The sequence below is a fragment of the Rattus norvegicus genome, chromosome 1 (assembly GCF_021556685.1).
Source record: "Rattus norvegicus strain SHRSP/BbbUtx chromosome 1, alternate assembly SHRSP_T2T, whole genome shotgun sequence".
Lineage (NCBI taxonomy): Eukaryota > Metazoa > Chordata > Mammalia > Rodentia > Muridae > Rattus > Rattus norvegicus.
In genome coordinates, this window is record NC_141534.1 from 166,539,155 (window position 1) to 166,565,874 (window position 26,720).

At 50.3% G+C, this 26,720-nt stretch overlaps 1 protein-coding gene and 1 long non-coding RNA gene across 43 annotated transcripts in view; one reads left to right on the forward strand and one right to left on the reverse strand.

The window, feature by feature from the left end:
* Positions 1 to 5,118: 5,118 nt before the first annotated feature.
* The window catches only part of Slco2b1 (solute carrier organic anion transporter family, member 2b1), a 48,084-nt gene continuing 26,482 nt past the window's right edge, over positions 5,119 to 26,720 (reverse strand). For 18 of the 42 annotated variants that reach the window (XM_087598137.1, XM_087598091.1, XM_087597352.1 and 15 more), the window contains 7 exon segments: positions 17,563 to 17,656; positions 13,573 to 13,930; positions 11,485 to 11,650; positions 9,133 to 9,296; positions 8,220 to 8,284; positions 7,808 to 7,928; positions 5,119 to 6,915 (listed from right to left, as the gene is read on the reverse strand). In XM_087598137.1, coding sequence (XP_087454263.1) covers positions 6,780 to 6,915; positions 7,808 to 7,928; positions 8,220 to 8,284; positions 9,133 to 9,296; positions 11,485 to 11,650; positions 13,573 to 13,930; positions 17,563 to 17,656 — 1,104 coding nt within the window. In that variant the 3' untranslated portion in view covers positions 5,119 to 6,779. 42 annotated transcript variants of the gene reach the window in all.
* On the forward strand, positions 11,744 to 20,425 carry LOC148007765 (uncharacterized). The gene is made up of 2 exons (XR_015647298.1): positions 11,744 to 11,931; positions 18,970 to 20,425. It is a non-coding gene; the product is annotated as an uncharacterized LOC148007765 (long non-coding RNA).

Consider the following 26,720-nt stretch of genomic DNA (forward strand, 5'->3'; position numbering starts at 1 on the left):
TAGTTTGCTCATATCCAGTATAAAAGTAGAAGAAAATATGGGGACTAAAAAAAATCAAAACAATGAAACCCAACAAAGACCCCAACTCTGTTTGATGTGGTTTTCTCTCCTCTGCCTTTTCTGCCACTTACCATGTGTGGAGATTCAGAAACATACATGGGGATTTAAAATGGGGCACCTGGGCTCTTGAATGACCGGGACAAACTCCTCCGCTTCCTTTCTTTAAAGCCTTTTGATTTTATTTTTATTTGTGTGTGTGTGTGTGTGTGTGTGTGTGTGTGTGTGTGTGTGTGTGTGTGTGTAAGTGCCCAAGGGGACCACAAGAGGGCGTCAGATTCCCTGGAACTGGACTTAGAGGCAGCTGTGAGTTGCCCAGCATATGTGCTGGGCACAGAACTTGGGTCCCAACTGCTGATCCCTCCCTCCCTCCCTCCCTACTTCCCCTCCTCATCCCCCTCTCCCTCCTCCTCCTTCTCTGTCTCTCTTCTTCCCTCCCTCCTCCTCTCCTTCTCTCTCTCCCTCCCCTCCCCCCTCTCTTTGGTGGAGCCAGTGTCTCATCTAGGCTCAAGCTGGCCACAAAGTCTCCATAGCAGAGAATGATCTGAATGATCTTGAACTTCCGATCCTCCTGCCTTTACCTTCCACGTGCAGGGACCAACAGGCGTATGTAATGGTCCTTGGTTTGACAAATTAGTGCTCGCCCCGGGCCTGTTTCCTTTAACTATTCCATGAGAACAACAACCCTTACCTATCCTCCTTTCTACAAAACGTGCAGTGTTGTGGGCAGGGACGGTTTGTTTTGAGGAAGGAGATCCCCAACTTGAGACTCAGAGCCCAGCCCAGCTCCCTCTGTGTCCTCTCACCTCCAGCTGTGTCCAGGCTCAGGGGACAGCGAGCATGAGAGGCCGAGGGCCCTGACCCGCTTTTCTGCCCCTGCCCCTCTGGGTGCCCATTTAGGTCCTGCTGAGAATTCAGAACGAGTGGAAATTTCCTCAGCCTGTCAGGAGCTTTCTCCCGACCTTCCCCTTATCTCTGCAGCTTCTTCCGCCCAGCACCCTTCCCCGGCTCTACCTAGTCCCTGCTCATCTTTCAAAACCCATCCTGGCTGTCCCACTTCTAGAGCGCTGCTTCTGACGCAGCTGGAGGGCTTCTCCTGGTTACCGCTCTAGCCTCTTGCCTGAGCTCTGAAACTTAGCTTCTCTCTGTTTCCCACCCTAAAGCCCCACTCGGCAGCCCCGGCCCTTTGTAAAATACAATTTTGTTATTCTCTGCTTAAAATAACCAGTCAATGGAGTAATCCATCAATCAATGTTTCAAGGGCTCCTCCTTGCCCTCCAGGAAGACATTCAAAGCCTGATTGCCCTGCACCCATGGTGCCCTCGGGCGTTCTCCTAAGGGCAGGCTGCGTTGCCCCTGGCTGTGTCCCCAGATCCCCGCGGGATAAATTGGTTGGTTGGGTGGGTGGGTGATTTGAGTAAGTGAATGGGGCCGAAGCGTACTTGAGCCATCACACAGTTCTGCTTGGCCCCGGAACTGTTATTTCCCACAGTAGACCCATTTTATAGCCAAAAGGGAGGCAGAAGGGAAGGGCAGCTCTGAAGGGAGAAGAAAATCAATAAAAATGTAAATCTGGAGGTGAAAAGCTGTCCCAAGCTGGCTGTGGGGAGAGATAAGACTGGGCCAGCTGAATCCTCACTGACAGTGGGGAAGAGATTAGAGAGCAAGGGAGCTGCAGCCCGGCCAGAGCATAGGTGAGCCTTGTCTGTCCCGCTGGCCCCTCCTGCGCTCTGCTCCAGGTGCTTATTAAATCCTTCCAGACAGGAGAAGGGAAGGAAACTATGAATCATCAGGTGCTGAGCCTGTGAGCCCAGGGTGGTTGGTCTCTTACCTGTCTCCACAACCGTGGGAAATGAGGCAGGGCAAATCTACCTGCCTTACAGGTAAGGAGCTGGGAGTGGAGGGAAGTGGTCAGTTGTTCAGGGGTCACACTGCGAATACATGGCAGACTCCATGTATTCTAAATTTAAGCCTTAATTCTGAACTTGAGTCTGATGTCTCTGCAGCTCCTCTATAAAGGGATTTGACCCGAGACATTGGCCTCTTAGGAAGATTGTACTGTGCTTTAGAGGGTTCCCCACCTCTGAAATTACACACACACACACACACACACACACACACACACAACTGTGCACACACACACATGCACAACTGTGTATCTTTGTATGTGTGTGAAGAGATGAGTGGGGTTGGATTTTATTTATTTTGGATTTTGAGGCTGTGTAGCCCAGACTGCCCTAAAACTCACCATCCTCCTGCTTCTGTTTCCCAAGGGATAGGATTCCAGGCATGCACTCCACATCTGCTTTAGTTTATAACTTTTTAAAATGGTGTCTATGTCTCTAATGAAGCGACTTCCCCAACTTGCCCCTCACTGTCATGTTGCACTGCCTTCCTGGAGGTAGTGGCTTTGAGCTGGGTTTTGATGGGAGAGAGGACTTAATGAAGAGGGCTGGACTCGGGACCAGGAGGCAGCTGGGTGTGCCAGGGGAAATGCTCGGCATGTGCAGGTGACGAATGGTAAGCGTGGTGTGTGTTGACCGTGGCTCCTGGAGCCAGGTCCCAAGGGGCATCTGCTGGCCCTGGAGCTTTCCAGCTTCTCCAGCAAAAGGAACGGAAGGCCAAACACTGAGATGCTATTTCTGGTGCCTGCCCCATCTGCTGCTGCTCTTCACCAGCAGTGAGGCGCGGTAGAGCCTGGTGCAGGGCAGAGCCGGTGGCTGGCACACACAGATGCTCGTGGCTCTTCACTGACAGGAGACTAGGCATGTGCTTATGTGTTTATTTGATTTTCTGTGCATGAGTTTGCGGGTGTGCATGTGTGTGAATTTGCAGGCATGCTTGTGTGCCTGCATGCGTGTGTATATGGTCATGGGAATGTGTGTATATGCATTTTTGTGTGTGCCTGCTATACATAATGCCTGCATGTGTGCATGAATGTGTATGCGTTTTACTCTAAGTGTGAGCTGGTGTGTGCAGGAGTGCGAGTGTGCACAATTGTATGTACATACAAGATTATGTGTTTGTGAGCCACCATGTGATTGCTGGGAATTGAATTCAGGACCTCTGGAAGAGCAGACAGTGCTCTTAACCTCTGAGCCATCTCTCCAGCCCAAGATTATGTGTTTGCAAGTGTGCATGTGAGTGTATGGAGTATGCAAATGCATGTGTGTAGGAATGTGTAGCTTCTGTGTATGTTCATGTTTGTGTTTTCTGAGTGTATGCATGTGTGTGAGAATCTGTGTCTGATATGTGAATATGTAAATGTACATGTGAGTATATGTGCACATAATCTTGTGAATTATTACGTGTGCATGTAAGTGGATGCAAAGGCACTTGTAGGAGCTTTTAATGTCTGTGCATGCATACATGTTTGCATGTATGCACATTTGGCTAAATGCATGTGTGTTAGGAGGTATGTACCTGCATGTATAAATATGTATGCATGTATTTGTGAGCATGTACATGTCTGCACCATGTGTATGCATGCCTGTGTTTGCATTGTCTCTCACAGTCTGGAGAGGCCTTTCTTGCCCTCTTTGCTCTACTCTTGGCACGTGGCTGTACATCCCTCTTGCAGGGATGCCTAAGCCTCTTCACCTGACCAGACAGAAGCGTTCATTCACAGACAAAGGCTTGGCTTCCATCTCTCAGCTTCCCCAAGGCCGGGTCCCAGAGTGGAATGAAGGCTTTGTCTCCTCCCTCAGTTCCCCCACAGCCCAGCTCTGACTGAGGTGGGTGCTTGGCGGGCATCTGAGCCTCTCCTCAGGCCCAATAAGGTAGTCCAGCAATGTTGCCCATTCTCAGCGTGGGAAGCCTGCAGAGGGAAGACACTTGAACCCACTTCTTCCTTCTGCAGCCTCCTTTGAGGCTCAGAAAGTGGCTTCTGGCTTCTAGAGCCTGGTCAAGGGGGAACCGGGATTCCCCATCATGTACTGCTAAGCAGAGGAAAGTCACTGTGGTCATCTCTACATAAAGAATGGCATCTGGGGAGCCTCCTAGCCACTGCCCACCTCATTTGGCAATGGCTTCTGTTTGTGGCCTGTGGCCTTGGAAACATGAAGGAAGTGGAGGAGGAAAAAGAGAAATATGAATGCATACAGAGCAGAGGCCAGTCTGGAAAGTTCCAATCATAAAGGTAGGCGTGTATGGCTGGATTACAGGTATGCAGTGTAATTATTTAATTTTTAAAAATATGCCATTTTCTCTAGATGGAGTGTTTTTTCCTCATTCTAGGTGTTTACTTCCTTATTTAATTTTGTAAAGACTGGTCACTCCTCATACGAGAGCCACTCTCTGAAAGGTGCCAATGTGCAAACCTCCTGAGCGCTAATGTGACATGCAGGGGATACTTCAGACCTGATTTCAGGTGTCACGTTCGCAGAACGCGCAGGAACACTAAACATGGCATAAGATGGCTTTCAGGCTGCATGGATAAGGTGTGTATGAAACCCAGGGGAATTTGTGTTTAGATTACAGTCTCATCCCCAAGAGAACTCATGATTATGATACGAATACTTTAGAATATGAAAAGATCTCAAGTCCAAAATACTCTGTTCTCAGGTATTTTGATAAAATGTGGTCTACACATTCAACCTGCCTCAGTCTTCTGTGCTTGTTTTTCATTAAGAGAACTCGTGAGATCTGTTAGCTTCGCTTCCCACAAATCTGGATCCAGCTCTGGCCCTACCATTGAGTGTATGGATACACACACACACACACACACACACACACACACACACACACACATATAAATTATTATAGTCCCAAGCAAGTCACTTAACCTTTCTGAGGCACTTTCTCTTCTGTAAAATGTGAGTGACAATTGGGACAGGTGAGGACCTGGACAGCCTCGTGACTGCATTCCATTTTCGAAACAATTACAAGAGGAAACAAGCCAGTCAAAGGAAAAATTAGAGCAGAATATAAAGGCGGAAGACAATGCAAGATGCCAGAGTGAATTAGCCGGGTAAGGCTGAAGCTGAAATAACTGGAAGCGGTGTGGCTGACGCAAACCTCTAATGCAGTTTAGAAGGATAAATTTTTGTCGTGGGAGAGGCATTATGCAGAGACAAATTTAATAATAAGCTGTATGTATACGGCCAGGCTATTCCTGTACAGCCCGGGGAGCAGGAGAACAGACAGAATGGAAACCCGCTAACAGACTCATCTTGGTGAAAGTGATTTTCAAAAGTCTTGGCACTGATTAGTGTAGGATCAGGCACTGGTTAAACTACTCAACTGTAGGACTGACATCGTCGACCAGGATCTTCTCCTCATCCTCCTCCCCTTCTCCTCTTTCCTTCTCTTTATTCTTTTTAGATTTTTCAAGACATTCTCATGTAGTCCAGGTTAGACTCAAACTCACTATGGAGCTGAGACTCACTGATTGAACTTCTGATCTAGCCTCTAAATGCTAGGTGACAGATGTGTGCCAAGCCACCATGCCTGACAGGAATGAGAGCTTCTGTAGTCCCTTCTTCTGCACCGAGGACAAATACCTGGTCCCTTAGCTAAGAGCTGGCACACAGGTTGGAAGGCTGCTGGTAGTTCCTCACCTCCCTTCATGGCTACACAGGGAGGAGTAGCGTTAACAGGCCAGCCTGGGAGCAGATCAGGGGTTTCTCTTCTGCTGCCCGGAAGCAACTAGGCCAGACAGAATTGTCTAGAAAGCAGGACCAGGTCTGTCTTGGAAAAGACTGGGGTTCCAGGGAATCTGACCCTAGAATACTACACCACAGCTCACTGTGAGGAATTGGGTTGGCTTTGCTCTTCTCCGCCCAGAGACCTCACATTGGTCCAAAGACCTCAGAGAAACAGAGGTCACCCATGACTTGGCTATGACAGTATCAGGTCTTAGCTACAAAGCCCCGGGAATATGGACTAGGATTCTATTCTCAAAAGCTAGAGTGGCTTTGGTGGTCCCTGGTCAAATGTACGAGATCTTGACAATACACATTAAGTAGGAATGGGTCTGAATATAATGTGGTCTCTGAAGTTACAAGGCCTTTGAAGGAAAGGATAAACCTTCCTTTCCCAGCCGTGGCTCCCCAACCATAAAAACTGCAACATTCTGAATCAAAGAGCCCCTCTCCCACACACTTCATCAACTGTGGTGTCCTGCTCCCTCCTGCATTTGGAGATCTCCTTAATCTCGTCTCTGGATTCTGCCTCCAGGGGGCGCCAAATAGACACTACTCAAAGGCCACCTGGGCCTGGGGAGGAGGCCTATACCTACCTTGACTGCACTGATGTGCACAGCTGGAGCCAGAGAGCTGGAACCCCCTTCTGCTTAAGCATGGAGAGGGTCTCCACAAGTGGCAGAGCTAGGCTGAGGCTCTGTGTGGGGTGCAGCATTATCTAGTCAGCCTAACTCCCTCTTCTAGAATCAGGGGAGAGAGATGCTGTACAGCTCCACCCCGCCACTTAAGCGTGGTTCTGGGTTGGCCATCTGGCTAGGGGAGGAAGGAGGATGACCCTCTTGCTTGAGAAATGGCCAACACAGTGACTCCTTGGTTCCAAAGAGCAAGCAAAGCCAGAAGTTCCTTCAGAGTCACTTCACGATTTAGCAGATGACCCGGCATTGGACTGTGGTACTTCTGTTATCTGTGGCTGCTGCTTTACCCATCATTGGCAAAGGCTCAGAAGATGCATGGCTGTGGCTGCCTTCCTGGTGGGGCTGGGACTGTCGACCTCCTGGAATCCTTCTCTGGTCCTGACGCTTACAGTTCTTGTAGGTCTGAGCTCTTTACAGTGGCCTTGGTGCTGGCCTCTCTGCTCTGCTGCCTCAAGATGGCCAAAACTAAGGCAAAGCACACCAGGGATCCGCTTTTGAAGAAGAACTGGAGGCCTATGAATCTGAGGGAAGAACGAGAAACCTTGAACTCAGGAGCCCACACCCCAGGTCTGGTTAGCCCCAGGGTGGTGATGGTAGAGTCAGTTGATGGGGTGGAATTACACACTGAGGCTTGGGGAGAGGAAGTTCTGCAGGGAGAAACTAAATATCCCTCTTATTCTGTCACTGACAGGTGGATAACCCAGGCTAGCCCTGCATATCCTATCTGAAAGCATGACTGCCCTCTCCCACCTAACTCCTGAAGGCCCCTGTTCAGCTTTCCTTTTGCAGGGAAGCCTCCCTAGACAGCCCCAGACTACAGGAACTGTGTCTTGTGGCTCAGAGACAGAGGCAACCACTCCCTGGCTGGCCCTTGTCCTGTTGCAAGTTCTTCCACACCCACCCAACCTATGTTATCCATGTCTGCCTGCGGTCTCCTCTTAGCTCTACATTGTACAGATAGGAAGACTGAGCCCCAGGGGAGGGGTCAGGACTCTGCTGTCTGATAGCTTAGAGGAGAGATATGGCTTTGTCATTTCTAAGAGCCTGGGGCCTCTTTAGCTGTCATTTTCCTCATAGGGGAGCTATCCAGTGTGGAAACTTATATAGGAAGTCCCTACTTCAAATGCTGAGGTGGGAGGATTGTCATGAGTTCAAGGCCAGCCTGGCTGCTCTAGTGAGTTCAAGAACAGCTTAGGCATAAAATAAAGTTATGACTCAAAAAAAAATCCAGGGTTTAGTGACACAAGTCTGTAATCCCAGTGCTTGGGAGGCAGAGGCAGGAAGGTTGGGAATTCAAGACCAGCTTCAGTTATATAGTGAGTTCCAGACCAGCTAGATGAGACCTCTCTAGAGGCAGTCTCTGGCTTGTAGGACAGGTGTGTCCTGTCATGGACTTCCCACCCTGGTGCTTACCGGTTTCGGAGCAGATCATGGTCATAGTAGCGGCAGACAGCTCGCCGTCCACAGGTCAGGGCCCAGTGCACACAGGTAGTATCGATGGCACTGCCATGGATCACAGGACTGGGCATCCAGGCTAGGGAAGGAGATAGCAGAAGGCTCAGAGGAGGGCAGAGGGTCACCATTCCCCAATCCCCACACTCAACACATGCAAGCCACAAGGGTGTTGGGTCTCTTAGAGGGAGCCTCCATCACAGCTTGGTGTTGCCAAGACACACCACCTCCAAACACAGGGTGAGGTCTTGTTACCCCCACCCCCACTTAGAAATCCTAAGGTCCCACGCATGCCTGTGTATCCCAGGACTGGCACACAGAAGATATCGGCATGCCCACCACCACCACTGAGGTCCCTGGGCAAGCACTTTACCCAACACTCGCAGGAGCATGAATTGCATTCCCACTGCCAGGGTCTTATCTTCTTTCTTCACACCTCTGCCAGGAAAGACATGGTTGTGTGAGGATGGACTGAGAGACTCAGCCCCAGCACCAAGCAGCAGCAGGGTCTCAACAGGTGGGTTCCACCTTCTATGCCAATCTCCTCCCAGGCTGAAGGCCAGGCGGTGGGGAAGGCTCAGAGCCTACATCTGTCACTCCACAACCTACAGACACCACTTTCCTACATCCCAGGCCCACATACTGACTACCGGGGTCGCAGGCACTGCTCGCCCCACCTCCTGTAATTCCACTGAATTTTCCAAGTCTTACACTCAGAGTCTTGCTTCCCCAGCACTGGAACCCTGTGACCTGGGATATCCAGCAGTGACTGGCTTCTGAACAGTGCCCACAGCTGGCACTTAAGGGAAGCTCCCTATAAATCAGTCCTACATTCAGCTCACTTCACCCCTGTGAGGTGGGCATGTCCCCAGCCCTATTCTGCAGATAAGGGGACTGGCAACTGTTGAAGAATCAAATTACCACAGCCCACACACCCAACTCCTTGTAAGCATCTGTTCCTTCTACATTCTCCCTCATGCCAACCTGTTTTATGATCTCTATCTTCTAACTTCTAATATCTGTCTGTCTGTCTCTTTCCTTCCTTCTTTCTTTCCTTCTTCTTTTCTCTTTTCTCTTATTTTTGTTTTTTCCTCCCTTCCCTCCTCCCTCCCTTCCTTCCTTTCTTTTCTTTTTTGAGACAAGGTCTTTTCCATGTAGTCCTGGCTGTCTTGGGGACCTAGGACACTTGAGTGACCTCATTCCTTCACCTCTTCCCTCGAATGTCCTATCCTGGCTGTCCGTAGGAGCTCCTGGATACCCATCCACCCTGCCTGCTCTGCTGTCACCTCAGGATGAGCATGAAGGAAGGTGTGTGGGTGATGCTGGCCACTGCTGCTCCCAGGCTGATGAGGAGAATGAAGGGCAGCACCAGGCGGCTGCAGGCTGACTCACAGGAACCTGCAGATATGGTGCCATTCCCTGCCACACAGCTGCAGTTGGTGTAGAAGACCTGGGGTGAGGAGAAGGAGAAGAGCCTTCAGGGGCCTCCAAGGGTAGTGGCCCACCAAGTTTCTACAGCCAACAAGGCAGAACTGACTGGAGTCCCAAGCTCTGACCATTGGATGATCTGTGATCATTTGAGTCAAGTAAGGTGCCTGGAGGCAGACTGGCTGTGCTTGGATTCACTGTCCCTGGGCCAGTACTTGTGTGTTTGAGGGCAGCCTGCAGAAATTCCAGCCAGGGATCAACTAAGAGGTGGTCTGACTACCACTGTCCTTTGGTACCTGTCATGAGTAAGTCCAAGCCAGCAAGTTATGGCTTCTTTTCCCTTTCCTATTGTTCAGTGTGTGTGTGTGTGTGTGTGTGTGTGTGTGTGTGTGTGTGTGTGTGTGTGTGTGTCTGTGTCTGTGTGTGTGTCTGTGTGTCTGTGTGTCTGTGTGTGCATGCGCACACGCATGCACATGCATGCATATGTGAGTGTAGGTATGCTCAGAGACCAGAAGAATGTGTCAGATTCCAGAGTGGAGTTACAGGTGATTGCAAGCTGCCAGCTGTGGATGCTGGGAACTGAACCCAGGTCCCCTGCCAGAACAATGCACTCTTCAACATGGATCCATCTTTGCAGTACCAGGTCAGACCTTGACAAACGGATGACAGTTACTGAAAGCCTCAGCCAGGTGTGCACAGATTGGTACTGCTGGCTGGGGTACCTGGAGCCCCCTGGACCTCTTACTTCTTACTACAGAAAAAAAAACCCACACCCTGATAATTCCCAATATGAGAAGGGCCGAGAAACCCAGGGCGACCACTTGGAAGGATTTAAGCTCAGTGGCTCCTGGGATGAGCAAGCAGAAGTTCCGATCTCCAGGGTGCGTGGGAAAAGAGCGCTGAGGTGAAGTATTTAGGCGATAGAATCAGTGGAAGAAGAAAGATAGGATGGCGGGGGGGGGGGGCACCGCATCTTGGATCGATGGGTATCCAAGACATCTACCTATTGCCACGCAGAGCTGCTGGGTATGACCAGGCCGTACTGTCAGAACCCTAAGCCCTCACAGCACTGCACATTGCTAACACGTGTCCTTTAGGCTTCAGTGACCCCAAGTAGCCCACTGAGCTGCAGACACCCTGGAGTGAGGCCAAAGCAGAGGACTGGCAGGCAGTACCAATGCTGCTTCTTTACTTGCAGGGGTAGCTGGGGTGGATGGACACCAAGGCTGGACACTGCTTTCTAGATTCCTCCTCAAGCTTCCCTCATAGGCATCAATGTCCATGGTGAGAAGTGCTCACAGATGTCCCCAGTCTTTCCCACAGGGCTGATCTTGCCTTATAAACCTGAGGTACAGTCAGACCTAGATCCCCTGTCTTACTCTGTCACTACCTGAGAGCACCTCGGGCATAGACCCAGGTTCTCATAATGAACCAAGGAGGCAGGCATAGCAGGAGACAACCAATCCCAGGCTGGAAAGAATCCCTCCTCTAAGTGGTGGATCCTCTATCTAGGGCAGGCTGGGCTTGGGATCAGAGACCTGGATTCTAGTCCCAGCTTTGGTGTAAAACTCTGGGCACTGCTTATTCCTTTCCCAGGCCTTCACTTCTTATCTGTACAATGGGCATAATAAAAGTGACTGTTTAACATCTCCCAGGAACTGTGGATCTTTGCTTCCTGGGTTAGTAACTCACCCAGTAAACCATTCACTACGGGGCCTGGTGTGTGTGTGTGTGTGTGTGTGTGTGTGTGTGTGTGTGTGTGTGTGTGTGCGCGCGCGCGCGTGTGCTTTAAATCTCTGCCTCTGCTGTTATCCTGCCTACCCTCCCATCCCAAGCCCTTATTTGCCTAATGATCCTGGAAGATCTGTCACAGATGATGCTTCTTCTGGACCTTTCTGGACCCTCCCAGATGGGCTGTGTCCCCTCCACTCTTGTGTGTACTAGTAGGGACCACGTCTGTCCATCTTCAGCCTGGAATTCCTGTGGGTCATTTCCTTGAGCAGACCAGCAGCTGGGCGCTCTGGCTCACCTCCCTGAGCCCTAGCTGGCCATGAAACTTGTTGACAGAATGGTGCTCTGCACCTGCCAAAGCAGAGGAACAAGGCAGTGACAGAGGGAAGAGTGAGAGCTGAGAGGTTCAGAGTGACAGGCGGCACATGCGAGGAGGGGTAGGGGTTTGGAGTGGGGATTGCATGGGAGGTTGGCCTTACCTGGCTTTTGTCCAGAGCTTCCTGGACCACACGACCTGTGCAGCCTGCATGGCAGGGTGTGGTGTACTCCACATAGGCACTGGTATCACAAACAGGGTTAAAGTCATCTGATTGGCAGGAGCAGGGCTCTGAGCAGCCAGGAAACAGGCTTGGCCCTGGCTGGGCACTAGACAGAGAGGAGGCAAATGTGTTTGGCTGGGCTCTCCTCTCTCAGGCCCTCTGATGAAGCCTGGCTCCTACTCAGAGAGGAGTGGCCAGTGATTTCAGCTGCAGCTGTTCCCTGAGGGAGAAACGCTGATGCTGATGCTCAATGAACTTTCTAATGGGGGAGTGAGAAGTCTGGGCCAGAGGCTGTGGAGTGCCCTTCAACCCTGGATTTTACACGTCTGGGAACTTCTGCAAATATTCCTGTCTTTGGATGGAACACAAGAGAAATCCCTCCCAGAAGTGAGTGAGTGATGCAGGGACCATTTTCTCTTTGAGCTGAATTGCTACTTTGTCTCAGCAAAGTACAGCTGTGGTGCGGCCCTGGCAAGGAGTCGGACCAGCTGTGGGGCCTCTAACCCATGCCTTCCTCCCTCTGGGACCTTAATTTCTTTGTAATCTGGGTTGGGGCTTCCTTCTCACTGTTGCTTTCCTGAAGTCTCATGACCTCTGTGGTCATTCTCCTGTCCTGCTTACCCTGTCAAGCGCCCCCACCAGAGGACCTACCCCAGGATTCCAGGGGTGCTCTTGCCCTAGCTGGAGAACTGAGGGTGGATAGGAGTTGGAGCTAGAAGAGAGACTGAGTCTAAAGGGATGAATACCCTGGATTGTGGGCAAGAGGATGGTGTTGGGGCCTAGGCTGTGACCTGGCTTCTTGCCAAGAGGAAACACAGCACCCCTGCCAGGCAACATTGCATCATCAGTAAAGTGGGTCTAGCTACCAGCCCACTCTAGAGATCTCATAGAGACTCAGTGGAACCCAAAAGGGAAACTCCATTGACCTCAAGAAAGCTTCAGTGAACTAGAACTCAGAACTCATCAATTATAAGATTTTTGTGAGAATATGGGTGAGATGCCATGTCAAGGGAGAAGGGGAGAAAGGAGACATAGGCAGGCAGGATGGCCTGAAACCAATTGAGTGACTGGGGGGAAATTCCCTTTTCCTGTACAACCAGAGCCAGGGTCTCTTACACACCCAGCTGACTCCCCCACTCCACCCCCTGGGTGCTTCCGAAAGTCTCCATGTGATCTCCTCTGTAATGGGTTCTATCATGGCCCTGTGGATTAAAATCCCCACTGCCTTCACTTGAAACATCACTGCTCAGGCTTGGGACTTCCTTAGGACACACAGGACACATCCTGCACACGGAAGGCCCTACTCCAGACATTCTGGCTGTTTGAGAAAAGGAGAGAGAAAGGAGAAGGAAGGGAGCTGAGTGTTGAGGGTGGGGCCCCAGGTGCCTTGGCCCTGAGCTTCGACACGGCATGTGTAAGAGCCTGGGTCGGGGAACCTGGCACTTGAATGAGGAAGGCTGTGCCAAGGGGGAATTCTAGCTGGGTGCTGGGCCAAACAAAACTCAGTACATCTTCCAATTAAAATGAGGCAATTGTAGGAAGAGACAGGGTTTTTAATCTCTTCTGTCTCCTTGAGGAGGACTGCCCAGCTCCGTGTTCACTTTCTTTCTCTATGGCATAGAGCTTGTCCCTTCTTGGGCAGACCTAACTTCAGCTGGGAGCAAACGCCTCCCTCAGGCTATGCTGGATCCTGCCTTCTGTGCGTGGCCTCCATACCACTTCCGTGGGCCCACAGGTCTCAGCCTCCTCCCCGCCCCCCGAAATACCATCCCGCAGCTGACTGCACCCTGACTCAACTTCTGACTCTTTCTAGGCCTCCTGTCCTTGATGTTCCATTCATGTCTCTTCTGTGGCATTTGGTGCCTTCCAGTGACCACCGCTTGCATGTACATGAGCCCAGGGAGGGGTTTGCATAGGGCTTTGTAGGCATTGGAGGGGGGGGGGAGACAGTTCCCACAGGTGAGGGAGAAGTAGGTGGCTCACTGACCTACCCTCACCACGCACCTTCCCATGCGCATGCCCACTCACCCCAGGTCCTGCGTGATGCCTGCAATATGATGGGTAGAGCAGCCAATGAAGAAGAGCGGCAAGCTGAGTAGCAGACACAACAGCGACCCGAGCAGGCAGAGGGCACTGCACTGCATGGGACTCAGGTGGAGTCGCTTGACTAAGACACCTCCCACCACGATGCCCACAATGGCCAGGGGGATAGTGAGGCAGCCGAGGAGCAGGTTGGCAAAGGAGGCTGTGATGGAAAACTGGCGTTCCAGGAACTTAGGCAGGAAGGTGGCCGTGCCCGCCACCATGGATGAGGTGCACACCTGGGACAGGACTACCAGCAAGAAGATGGGGTGGCGCAGCGTCCGCAGCAGCACCCTGGGGAAGACTGTCGGACAAGCAGGAAGAAGGTCAGCGTGGGCAGCCAGCCACAGCATCCATGGCTGTCTACCCCGCCCCTTTTGTTCCGTTCTCTCTCTTCCATTCCGTTTAATTCTAGCGCGTCCCATGCTATCGCATTACATTTGACTCCTTTCTGTCCTGCTCCAGTTCTGAAATTCTCTTCATGTCTTTCAGTTCACTGAGTTGCATGGGGGTTTATTTAACGCGTTTATTTCTGTTCAGGTCTGTTGGAGTCGAGTCTATTTCACACCATCTCATTTGAGTCTATTTCTTTCACTCCATCTCATTTCAGATTTCTCCCCCTCCCCCATTTCTATTGGATTGTTCTCCCTCTCTCCATTCCCTCAGGGTCCTTTCCAGCTTGTCTTGCTCCTTCTATGGCAGCCTGGCCTTGGATCCTCCCTTCTTTGTCCTTAACTCAGATGCCCACTGCTGCTCTGATGCCTCTCAGCTAGTGTGTTTCCTGAGAGCACTGTACCTAACAAATTGCACATTTTATTCACTTAGCCGTTTTATTGCCAGCTCATCCTCATTTTATTTCAGGGTAGTAATTTTTACATTATCAGTTGCTTTATCTCTAGAGCCCAGGGCACACTAGTCATTTTGTAAAAACGTTGTAAATACTGTTTAATGAATGAGGACCAGATCAAATGTCCAAACGCCTGGGGCAGAAGAATCTCAGGTCTCCAGAGAAAATGAACCCCAGGGCAGCCGTGGGCCAGGAGGCTTCCTCGATGTAGGACAGAGCTAGGAGCTAGAGAGCGAGGGGACTTGGAAAGGAATTCCAATGGGGTGTGGGCAGGAGACCAGGCTGGAGACAGGCAGTGGTTATGGCTGTTCTGGCATTGGGGACCTCCCCAGGCTCTGGGTAGATCCTGACTCCTACCTCAGTGCCTAGGTCAGGCTGCCCTCCCTGAAAGCGCTAAACCTTTGAGCTCAGAATTGTATGTTAGTCCCTTCCCTCCTGGGTTCAGTGTTCCAGTGAGTAGGGTGACCAGGGATGTCTGAGGGCACACTCTTCTCTGACATATGGGGTTCTCCACCATCAGACAGTGTGAGCAAGAGCTAGTTAGGAGAGACAGCCACAGAGGTCAGGCGAGAGAACCTTCGAGTTCTGTCAGACCAAAGCCTGCATCCCTGTGTTATAGGAGACACACTCTATCTGCCTTCAGAGCATAGTCAGACTAGTGTGGTCCCTATCTTCAAGGCCTGAACCTGCTTCCTTAAGAGTCAGAAAATAAAGTCAGCTCAGGAGGGGTGAGAAGGGCCTACAGCCATGGAATGCCTCCTTCAAGTGCCTGGTCCTTCACCTCCAGACCACCTCTTCAGCTAGTATTTGGGCTGAGTTAGGTGGCCCTAGACCTCACTCCAAGTAGCTGTTGCAGCCCTTTTCCTCTGTCCCTCCCACTCTCTCTCCCTCCTCCTGACTTCCCTTCCTTCTCTTCTCCTCCTCCCTCCCTCCGTGCATTGCCCAGGGCATCTGAAGCTCCCTAGGAACCGGTCTTTTATATTACTTGGTCTTCACCGCAGAGACCCCCTGAGGGTGGGGCAGGCCAGGCCAGGCCAGGCTCTCTTCACTTCTGGCACAGAATGGTCTCCCTTCTGCCCCTCCCATTCGGATCCTGTTCTTTCTCTCTGGCAGCCTGGCTCCAGAGGGCTCCTCTCTCCACCCTGCTCATTCTGCTGTACTCACTCACCACTGCAGCAGACAGTGAGCCCATCCCCCACTTCTCAGCAGCTACAGCCTTCTCCACCAGGGATGGAAAATTCCTGGAGGGCAGGGCCATGCCTTTCCCTTAGCTACCTGAAGGGGAATTCCAGGGCCTGTCTCCTGCTCAGGTTCAGCCTCCTCTTAACACAGGGCTTTCCTCACTCAGCACAAGGTCTCCCTGTCAGCCAACGGACCTTCCTCAACTCAGGGACTGTCTCCCTCCACAGCCTTGCCCAGCTCAGAGGCCAGGCACTGGCCAAGCGTGCCCCCCAGCTTAGGGCTGCTTCCTCCCTCTCCTAACTCCTGGACCACGTCGCTCCCATCAAATGAGGACCTCCTCTATCATGTTGGGCTGCTCTCTTTCATCAAATAGCTCCCTCCTCCATTTGTAGACTGTGAGAGAATGTGCCTCCCCCCATCAGATAAGAACCTCCTCTGCCAGGGATTGTCTTCTCCAAGAATTTCTTCTCCTTCATGCCCCCTCACCCCCCGGCCTCCCCATGATTACAGGTGCTCAAAGTCAGGTTCTTGTAGAGCATTGCTGCTCAGAGGCCAAGTTGGCTAACCAGCCACAAGGCCTACAGAAGCTGAAGGTCCGGAGATGAGCTGGCCCAGACCACCAGTTCTGGGATTTAAGCTGCACAACCAGCCCCAGCTGCTCCCTGAGCAGGAGGCAGAGTGGGGATTAATATGTCCTTCCATGCTATAGTGTGCTGAGGCCTTCCAGCAACTGAGGGTGACCTGAGGTTGTCAGTGTAGGCCACTGTCTCTAGGCCCAGCCCCGTGGAATTTAGACATTCCCTTCTCCTGGGAATCCTGGAAATTTGGGAGCTAGATTATACATATGCCCAACACCAAATCTTAGAAAACTGGCAGAAAAATTGGATTCAATTTTTTTTTCTGCTCTACATGTCTTTGGTGAAGGGTAAAGGATCCCTTTGAATAACGCCTTTCTAAATGGAATTAAACAGCAGATCCACTTACTGTTCAAACACGAACAAGAACAAAAAGGTAGGTGCGATCGTAAGGAAAAAAAACTACACCTACGTAGGCGGTTTTTAAAACAGTAGACAGGTGCTGCCTGTGCGTGCCTCGTCCTACTTCACATGCTAATCCTCAAGAAAGGCAAACAAATATCACCAACCCAATCTTTATAAGTGGAAGCTCGGGTTAGAGGCAGAAAATAACTTCCTAAGACTGTATGACGGCAGGACTGCTACATCAGGGCCATTCGACTTGCTTGGCACAGCTGGTACTCAATCAATGTCCACAGGATCGAGTTCTTTAGAAAATTCTGCCTAGTCCCACTGTGGGCTCCCGTAACTGACTGATTGATTTCCTTGTGTCAGGATCAGGTTAGCATGAAGTTTCTGTCAGTGAGTCTATTTTTTACTATACTGAGAAAGTGACCTGGGAAACCAAGGCCCACAGAGAAGCCAGGACCAAGAACTAAAAAGGCTCCTGGCTTTCTACCCTTGCCACATCCGGGAGATTTAATGAGAATTTACTCAGGGCTTCCTGCTTGCAGGCTTAGGGGAAAGTGGAACACAAGCTTTGTCCTTTAGGGGTTCACTACTTATGGCGGGGGATGGGCAAAGACAGGCAGAGCTGAGCAGAAGCTCCAAGGATGCTGAGAGCCCAGAGGATGGAGGGATCCTGGTGGGATCCAGGCACATAAGGACAGAAGGGCTCTAGGACATGAGCTAGCAGGACAGGAAAGATGGTGATGAACATCAGAACCCCTGAGGAGAGGGGTCTGTGACCAACCTTATCAGGATTGTCTGAGCTCACCAGAGGCCTGTGGAAGCAGACTAAGTAATACGGAAAGGCTTTAAGAGGACTGCATTCTGGATGGTCTCAAAATCACCTCTGGTTTCCTCCCTCCATTTTCATCTGGGCTCACTTACCTTTAATAAACTGGACCACAGTCAAGTCTGGGGCAATCTGGGGCAATCCAGCCTGTTTCTTTAAAGGCTCATGCTGGGAGGAGAGCTCCTCACCCTGAGAAGACATATAGCCAGGCCTGGTCAGCTGGATGCAAGACAGCCTGTTCAGACATGGCAGTGGGATAGGCAGAGGCACTCTGGGCTAAGCTCTGGCGCCCCATCGGGAACATAGACTACTGGTATCTCACTGGTTCTTGGCCCTCTAGGTACTCCAGAGGATTTAAAGATTGAATGAAACTCTTGAGGTTAAACTGTAACATGTTGCCATTCACATACTCTGACCTCAGGCCACATAATTAAACAGGATGTCACTGAGAATTATTATTACAGATACAGCTATTATCAGTGCTGTCATCCTATGCATTTCAGCACTTTCTTCACAACCAGTTAGATGACCAATTTATTCATGGTGATACTATCCTAATACCATTACCATTGCCTCTGTCCTAGCCAATAATCTGTTATTATTGTTGTTACTTGTATCTTCAGAATCATTGTCAACATTGTGATTATAATATCATCACCCTTATCTTTAATACAATCATCTTCATCAATGTCACCAACCTCATCTGTATCGACACATGACAATTGTCACCAAAAGGGACATCAACTCACAGTCCTACCACCACCGCAGCCGCCAGTAATATTTCCGTGGCTGACATCGTTATCACTGACACTATGTGATGACTAATCTTGGTTATCAACTTGACACACCTGGGAATTCCAGCTGAAGAAATGTCTCCATCTGATTGGCCTATGGACCTGTCTGTGGGTCATGTTCTTTAGTGCCAATTGATGTAGGAGGGCCCAGCCCACCGTGGGCGGCACTCTCCCTAGGCAAGTGAGCCAAGGCTGCATAAGAACGTAGTTGAACACGAGCCTAGAAGCAAGCCCCACGAGCTGCATTCTTCATGACATCTCTTCAGGAAGTTCTCCCATTGGAACTGAGCTCCTTGGGTTTTCTGCTCTGACTTCCCTCAAGGATGGGCTGTGACCTTTCCAAGTTGCTTTTGTTTGAGGTGTTTATCACATCAACAGGAAAGTAAATTGGAGCAGATCACCAAAGGTATTGATCCCACCACCACTATCATCCATCATCAATGTCACCATCACCTTTAGCAACATCTTTGCCACTCCTATTACCCAACATGATAAGCACTCTATGGTGCCTGTGGGTCTGACGTTATTACATTTTTCTATGCAGCCTGAGGCCAGAGTCAGCAGCCAGCAACTTCAGAGGAAAAGACTTTGGACCACTGTCAGGATTAACCAGTTCCCTGGAACTATGTGGATGGAGAGAGTAGGTGTCTGAGTGGTTGCTATAAACACCCCTTTCTCAATTCAATTATTTTCTTCCTTTTGAAACAGGATCTTGCCTCATATACCAAGCTGACCTCCTGCTCCGCTTCCGAGTGCTAAGATCACAGGCCAGAGCCACTGTGCCCGGCTTCCCATCTCAGTTTCCACGAGACTAAAATGTGGAGACTCTTCTCTCCACATTTCAGAACCTTGCTGGCCCTCTATCACAGAACCCTTGTTCAGGTTCCCACAGTTTGCTCCCTGCACTGGCTGCCAAAGCCTGACCTGTCTCGGCAGGCAGTTCATTCAGATGTTAACCCAGGCATGGCTTCTCCCCTGGGCTTTGCCTTTCTAACTCCTTACATCATAGCTGGGCACAGCTTTGGGTTTCCTGGCCTGGGGTGGGCTGGTGACAGGGCAGAAAGCACCAACAGGTAAAGAACAGAAACAAGACTGTGGCAGGAAATAAGTCTGAGGCAGATAACAAGCAGCCTTTGGCTTCTGTCAGTAGCAGGGAGCCATGTATCTCAGAGACCTGGCACATAGAGGAAGGCTTCCCAAACTCCTGGCCATACTCTGTTTCAAGCATGCCAAGGGAATTATATGGGCCCTAGTGGACAGGCTTGGCGGATGCTTTGCCTTGTAGGCAGAGCTGGGGCTTCTGATGCATAGTCAAAGCCTATATCAGGATTTGTTTTTACCTTGGTGGAGCCCTAAGAAAGAATAAGGTAGGCTTTCGGAGTTATTTCAGAGACTGGGAATTCAGAATGGAAGTTAAATAGATTTTTATAAATAGAAATGAAATAAAATATCTATTTTACAAACACATAGGTCTGAGTCAAGACTTTTTCTGGGTCTGTCTTGCTCATTGCTGTACAGGGCTCTGCAGAAGCAGGCACTGCGTTTGTCTCCTTCTCTGTTTGAACTACAGCGCTCATTACAGGAGCCTGAAGCAAAATCGTATCTGATAAATCTTCACTGAAGGAAGAACTGGAAATGGCTCTGGGCGCCTACTGAAGCCGACACCAAGCTCTTGGAAGAAAAGCCAGAACAGCAAGAAATGTCGTTGCAGTAGGAGGCAGCCCTCAGGCCAGGATGGTTCAGTCAGGCAGTGAATTACGGAGCTCCTCAGGGGCTGGGAGAGCCGAGAGAGAGGCCAGAAGATGAGGGGCCTCGGATGAGCATGTGTGAGCTTGTGCTATCCTCCTCAGGACCTGCAGAGAGCAGTGGGTGGGGAGTCCTGAGCTTCTTCACATGCGAGGGTGGGCGACACACAGCTAGAAGTGGCACAACTCAGACCCAAGGATTCCGTTGTTTGTGTTCACAGCTATCCAGAGGTAGTGTGACCTTCGGGCTGCAAGTGCATCACGCTTGCCAGAGCTCTGTGACCTAATGCAGCAGCCGCCAGTCACATGTAGCAACTAAACACTCAAAATATGGCTAGTCCAACCAAAATATGTCACACTTGGAAAATATCTACTCTATTTTCAGGATAAATAAACATTTACATTATTATATTCCCAAATTGGATTTATTTTTTTATTTTATTTTATTTTGTTTACGAAACAGGTCTCATGAGGTCCACGCTGACTGAAGGTAACCTCCAAATCCTTTTAAAATTTCTGAAACAGAATCTCACTGTGTAGCTCAGGCTGGCCTAGAGCTTATCATTCCTTAAGTTCATGGTTGTCCTCCTGCCTCAGCTGCCAGGGTGCTGGGATTACAGGCATGAGCTATCACATACAGCTGACTCCAAACTGCTAATCCTCCTGCCTCTCAAGGGCCGAGGTTTCAAGTCCGTGACATGATGCCCAATCTAAATCTATCATTAAAATAAATTTAATTGACTTTTGAGTGTAGCTACTAGAGATTTGGCATCACCGGCATGACTTGGCTGACACCTCTTCTGGACATGATGTCATAGACCATGGTACTTGGTCTTAGCCCTAGCCACAGTGGTTAGGGTAAAAGCCTGGACAGTTGAGGGAAACAGGGTAGGAGTTGAAGAAAGTAGGAGAAGCCAGATGTCACAGATGGGCTAACAACTTCTTCACATTTCTCACCAGGGAGGGGCAGTCTTGCCCTTGAGAGCAAGCAGAATCTGGTGAGCTTCGTGTCCAGGTCCCAGTGTGACCTTCCCCTTGCATGCACATCCCTGTCAGTTTGGTGCTCTTTCACCTCTGCCCTGGTGGTTCAGTTCAGGTGCCATCTGAGTGCACTCAGGGGAACAACAGAGTGGGAAACATCTCCATGATAGAGGAGGCCATCACAGTCAGGTTCCTCGGTACCCCGGCATGCTGTGCAAAAGGACATGGGGTTTGGGAACAGGAGAGAAGAGACAGATCTACAGGGGCTGTCAGGGAAGAGGCTGTCAGGAGAGGAGTGTGGCTGGGAAGGAGAGGACTGAGCAGGGTACAGCATGACCTGAAGCATAGAGGTAGACAGAGCCAGCATCGGGGACAGACTGTGGGCACTACTGCAACCTGACTACAGCCAGTACTCCCAGGGGAAGCAACTGGGGACAAGTGACAGACCGTGGCCAGACCTTGGAGGTAAATGGCCAGATGAAGGGATGGAGACTTAATTCTGGGTATCAAGAGTCCTCTTTGCCCTAGGTTCTTATACCCCAAGTTGTTTCTACCTTTCATCCCTCATCTGTTTTGAAGGCCGCTGACTAATAGTGGGTTCTTCAGGCAGGAAGCACTGTGCTGTTCAAAGCAAGGCTTGGGGTGGCCCATCTGGCCTGCGGTTTGCCCAGGTCAGCAAGCCTGGTAGAACTTCCTCCCTTGGGGGCTTGGTGCTGACATCTGCAAGCCCACAGGACATGCATGCTGTGAAACAGGACTTTCTGTGGGCGTCTAGCCATCCTGAAGCTATCTTTGGGCACAGCTGAGGACCTAGACAGCTTCATCCTGGGGCTGAGTCCCAGTCTTTGAAGCCACAGCTGGACTGCCAGCTCATAAGGACTCCTTGCCAGCTCTCAGTCCCTACCCTCTGTCATCATAGAGTAGTCACAGACACTACATCTCTGAGAGCTGGTGGCCGTCTAAGGGGGCGGGGCAGAGGGTTAGAGCAGAGAGCTAGGGCATTTTGGCCTGCAGCTTCTCCTGGTGAGGGGTCCTGCAGCAGGCCATCAGAAGCGCTGAGTCAGATGAGTGTCTCACTTGTCCTTCCCTGAATCTTTCCACTCAGGTATTGACATGCTGCTCTCTCATTATTCATCGATCCTATTCATGTTTCTGCCATTCTTTCACCTTGATTGATTGATTGATCAATTGGGAGAGTGCCTGGGGAATGGGTTTTCCTGGAACTGAGCCTCAGTGACATTTATAAACCATGTGATCATGCTATCCAATCTCTGCAACTCAAATCCCGCAGGCACAAGCAGAACAGAGAAACTGTATCTGCCACACAGGCAGTAGGGATTAAGTGAGATAATACACACTTAGGACCCAGCAGAGGGACAGGAAGAACATAATACACGCTAGCTTAATTCCTTCTATTTTACTTAGTACCAGACCTGGGTTTGGTGAGAGCTACCGCAACTCTCTTCAGGATAAAATGGAAGGAAGGTTTTTGAAGAACAAATAAGAAACACAGTGGTCAGAATGGCTGGTGAAAAGAAAACAAGGCAGCAAACGCTGGTGAGGCTGTGTAGGAGAGCGAACCCTTGCACACCACTAGTGGGAATGTGAATTCATGCCGTCGTTAAGTCAGAAAGTATGGAGGTGCTTCCCCAAAACTAAAAATGGCCGGAGATGCAGCTCAGTTAATGCAGTGCTTGTAGAACATTCATGAAGTCCTGGGTTCAATCCCCACCACACATAAAATGGGTACGGTGGCCCAAGCCTGTCTTCCTAGCACACAGCAAGTTGGGGTAGGAGGATCAGGAGCTCACAATCCTCTTTGGCTATACACGGAGCCCTGTCTCAAAAAGAGAAAGGTGAGAATAAGGTTGGAGATCTGGCTGAGAGGTACAGTGCTTGCCTAGCATGGGACAGCCTAGGTTTAACTCCTACAATCACAAAAGTAAACAGGCAGGAGCATCGACGATGTCTAGCGTTAGAGAAAGCTGAGCGCCTGCGTTCACTGAAGCATTACTCACAGTTACTGAGATTCACAGGCAACCTAAGTGTCTCACAACAGTCATTAGCAGGTGAATGGATGAACACCATGTAAGAGCTATTCTCTCTCTCTCTCTCTCTCTCTCTCTCTCTCTCTCACACACACACACACACACACACACACATTGGTGTTTTGCCTGCATGTATGTCTGTGCGAGAGTGTTCGAGCCTCTGGAACTGGAGTTACAGATAGTTGTGCACTGGCCTATATGGTGCTGGGAATCGAACCTGGATCCGATGAAAGAGCAGTCAGTGCTCTTAACTGCTGAGCCATCTCTCCAGGCAGTGAGTACTATTCTTAACAAGGACCAGACAGACATCTTTCATTTCTCAGGACCGTGGATGAATAAGTACACTATGCTAAGTGTAAGTGCCAGATGAGACAGATGCTTGTGGGTGGAGTCTAAGATGAGACAGATGCTTGTGGGTGGAGTCTAAGATGAGACAGATGCTTGTGGGTGGAGTCTAAGATGAGACAGATGCTTGTGGGTGGAGTCTAAGAGGAGACATGCTTGTGGGTGGAGTCTAAGGAATTGAAACTCAGGAAGGCAAGGGTGCAGTGCTGCTTCCCAGGGGCTGGTGGGAAACTAGGGAGCTGCTACAGGGGACATACGAACTACAGCTCCACAGGAGGAACAGGTTCAAGAGGACTACTCTACCCTGTGATGTCAACAGCGAGCTAACCTGGTCCCGGAAACAGGAACCGCTGAAAGAATAGAAAGCGATCACGTGAGATAACGCATCAGCTGGATGTTTGATGTTGCCAGGGCCTCCTGTACACATAGGTCAAAATGTTTGTGCACACATTTTATTTGCCTGTTAAGAGATGAATTTGAAGGGAAAAAAACCCAACTAATTTCTTTAAATTAGGAAACAAAGTATTTAAGAATGTTAGAAAAGGTAGTTTTCTGTTTGCTTTTTTCTTCTCCCCCTTAAAATCTGTCCTGAAAAAGAAAAGGACTGAGAATGAGAATTAGGCCCCTGCTAACTGATCCTGCATCACGCCTGGAGCTTCCTAACTCTACACTCTGCCTCATTTATTCTAATGCAAGTCCAAAAATGTAGATGCTGGGTAGGTGCCAGCATTAGTAAGTACAGAGCTGAGGCAGTATGGCACAGACGTCACGGGTGTCCCCCAGCCACTCAGATACCAGGGAAACTTTCATGGGGCCTGCTTGACCAAAGCAGACACAGACACTCTCTCTCTCTCTCTCTCTCTCTCTCTCTGTCTCTCTCTCTCTCCACACCCCCTCTTCTTTCTTCCTCTCTGTTGTTCAGTGTGTGTGTGTGTGTGTGTGTGTGTGTGTGTGTGTGTCTGTATGTGTCTGTCTGTGTCTGTCTGTCTGGAGACAGTTTTACTTCTATAGCCCAGTAAGGATTGGGACTCAGACTTGTGGTCATTCTCCTGCCTCAGCTTCTCAAGTGCTTGGATGCCATAAGTATTCCATCTCTTTTTTAGCCAGGGTCCTTTTCTCTGCCTAGCTGTGGTATGTCTAGACTTAGCAACAGAAAGAGACCTTGAACCGATTTGAAATCCCATCGTGATGTCTGATACAAGACCGTGACACCCTCAGTTACAACACTTGCCTAGTGTGCATGAGACCAGGACCAGCACTGAACAAATGGAAACAAATAATGCTGCTATAAAAACAGAAAAGTCAGATTGCTGTGAGGGGGAACAGTTTGAAGTCCACTCAAGTACACCCCACAAAGAATTCTGGTTCTGGTGTGAGGAAAGTGAGATTCTTATTAGAACAGATACTGGGCTTGTAGACAGATGCAGGGCCAGCACACTCTGGACACCTTTGGGCCCCTCTACAGGCCTCAGTCCCTCCTTCTGTGAGATGGGAAAGGGACTGCATGATCACTCAAGCCTTGAAGTTTAGGGGGAATGTGAGACTGGAGCCTCAGTCCTGCACTGCCAGGGTGAGAAGGGAGACACAGGGGGCTTCTAGAGGAGACACAGATGACAAGGAAAGTCTGTGTTGCCGTGTACTCCAAGAAGCTACAGCTCCAAGAAGTCCAAGGGTACAGTGGCATTCACATGTAGTCCCAGCACAGAGGAGGTAGGGACAGGTAGGCACCAAGGTCTCTCTGGCCAAGTCCTCTAGCTACAGAGGATCTATCTCAAAAGTCACGAAAAAAAAAAACCCACCCTAGGCTGGCCCTCCACTGTCATGCACATACACATGTGCTTACATCTGCATATACCCCCACACACACATACATGCTAGTGTATGCACACACATGATTGCACAGGCACACACAGATGCTCAGGTGCCCATACATGCACAGGCACAAACTCATACGTGCTTTCACAGGCCATATAGATGAAGCACACATGTACAGGCACACAAACACACACATAAGCACATCGCGCACGCACACACACACACACACACACACACACACACTCACACACACACTCACACACATGATTCTAGAAGAGAAGAGAAGTACTTAAAAATACCCAGCTATTTGAACTTTAGCTGGGCGTGGTAGCTCATACTTGTCAATAAAGCACTTGGAAGGGTGAGGCAGGAGGATCATCATGAATTTGAGAACAGCCTGAGCTACATAGTAAATTACAGTCTGGCCCAGATTGAGGCCCAAGTGTCTAAGGAATTAAACCCCGCTCAGTCAACAGCAAACACAAAGAAACAGACACTAAGATGAGACCTATGGAATATTAGAATTATTCTAGGAATAACAGACCCAATAGAAGGCCATGGCACCCACTGGCACTCAGAGGCTGGGCATGGCCAGCATTCTTGATGCAAGAGGCAAGAGGCCTGTCAGGAAGCAGGTGGCCAGGCCTCTTCCAGTTCCTGGCTCAGCTCCAAGAACGGGTTCTCAGGGGGGCCAGTGAACACTACAGAAGTGCCGTGGGTGGCACCACCACCCCACGGGCAATGCACCCAGGAATCTGTCAGAGAGCCCTCCCTTAAGAGACTCTGCAAAGGTACCTGTGTCTCCCCACACCTGGCCTCCCTTCACTCCTCAAGGCAGGGTGTGTGGGATGTCTCCTTCAACTCCCCCGAACAAACAACAGAGCGGCGTGAAGCCAGTTAGAGGACACAGCCTCAATCTGCAGATCTGGCTGCTCTTGTCTAATCTGCTGCCCACACATGGATCCACTGGCTAGACCCACTCAAGATCAGACAAGCCTTATTTTATGTGCTACGATCTTTTTGTCTCATAGAGATTGGCTTTAATGGCTGCATTTACTTTTAGGGTACTCAGGGAGTTCCCCCTAAGTCTGGGAGAAGATGTTTGAAAAGATTTCCCAGACTGACTTTGACTGTTTCTTTCTTACCCATCCCCCTCCCTGCAGGAGAGACACATGCAGGATGTGGCAGCCAATCTCACCCAGTGGGACCCCTTCTCCAGGCTTCTTCACTAGTGACCCCAGTGGGCCAGGCCAGCCAACCTTACTGCAAGAGCTTGGCTGGTCCTGGAAGCCTCGAGAAGGCAGAGGCAGAGGCAGAGGCAGAGGCAGAGGCAGAGGCAGAGGCAGAGGCAGAGGCAGAGGCAGAGGCAGAGGCAGAGGCAGAGGCAGAGGCAGAGGCAGAGAGGCAGAGGCAGAGAGGCAGAGGCAGAGAGGCAGAGGCAGAGGCAGAGGCAGAGGCAGAGGCAGAGGCAGAGGCAGAGGCAGAGGCAGAGGCAGAGGCAGAGGCAGAGGCGGAGGCGGAAGAT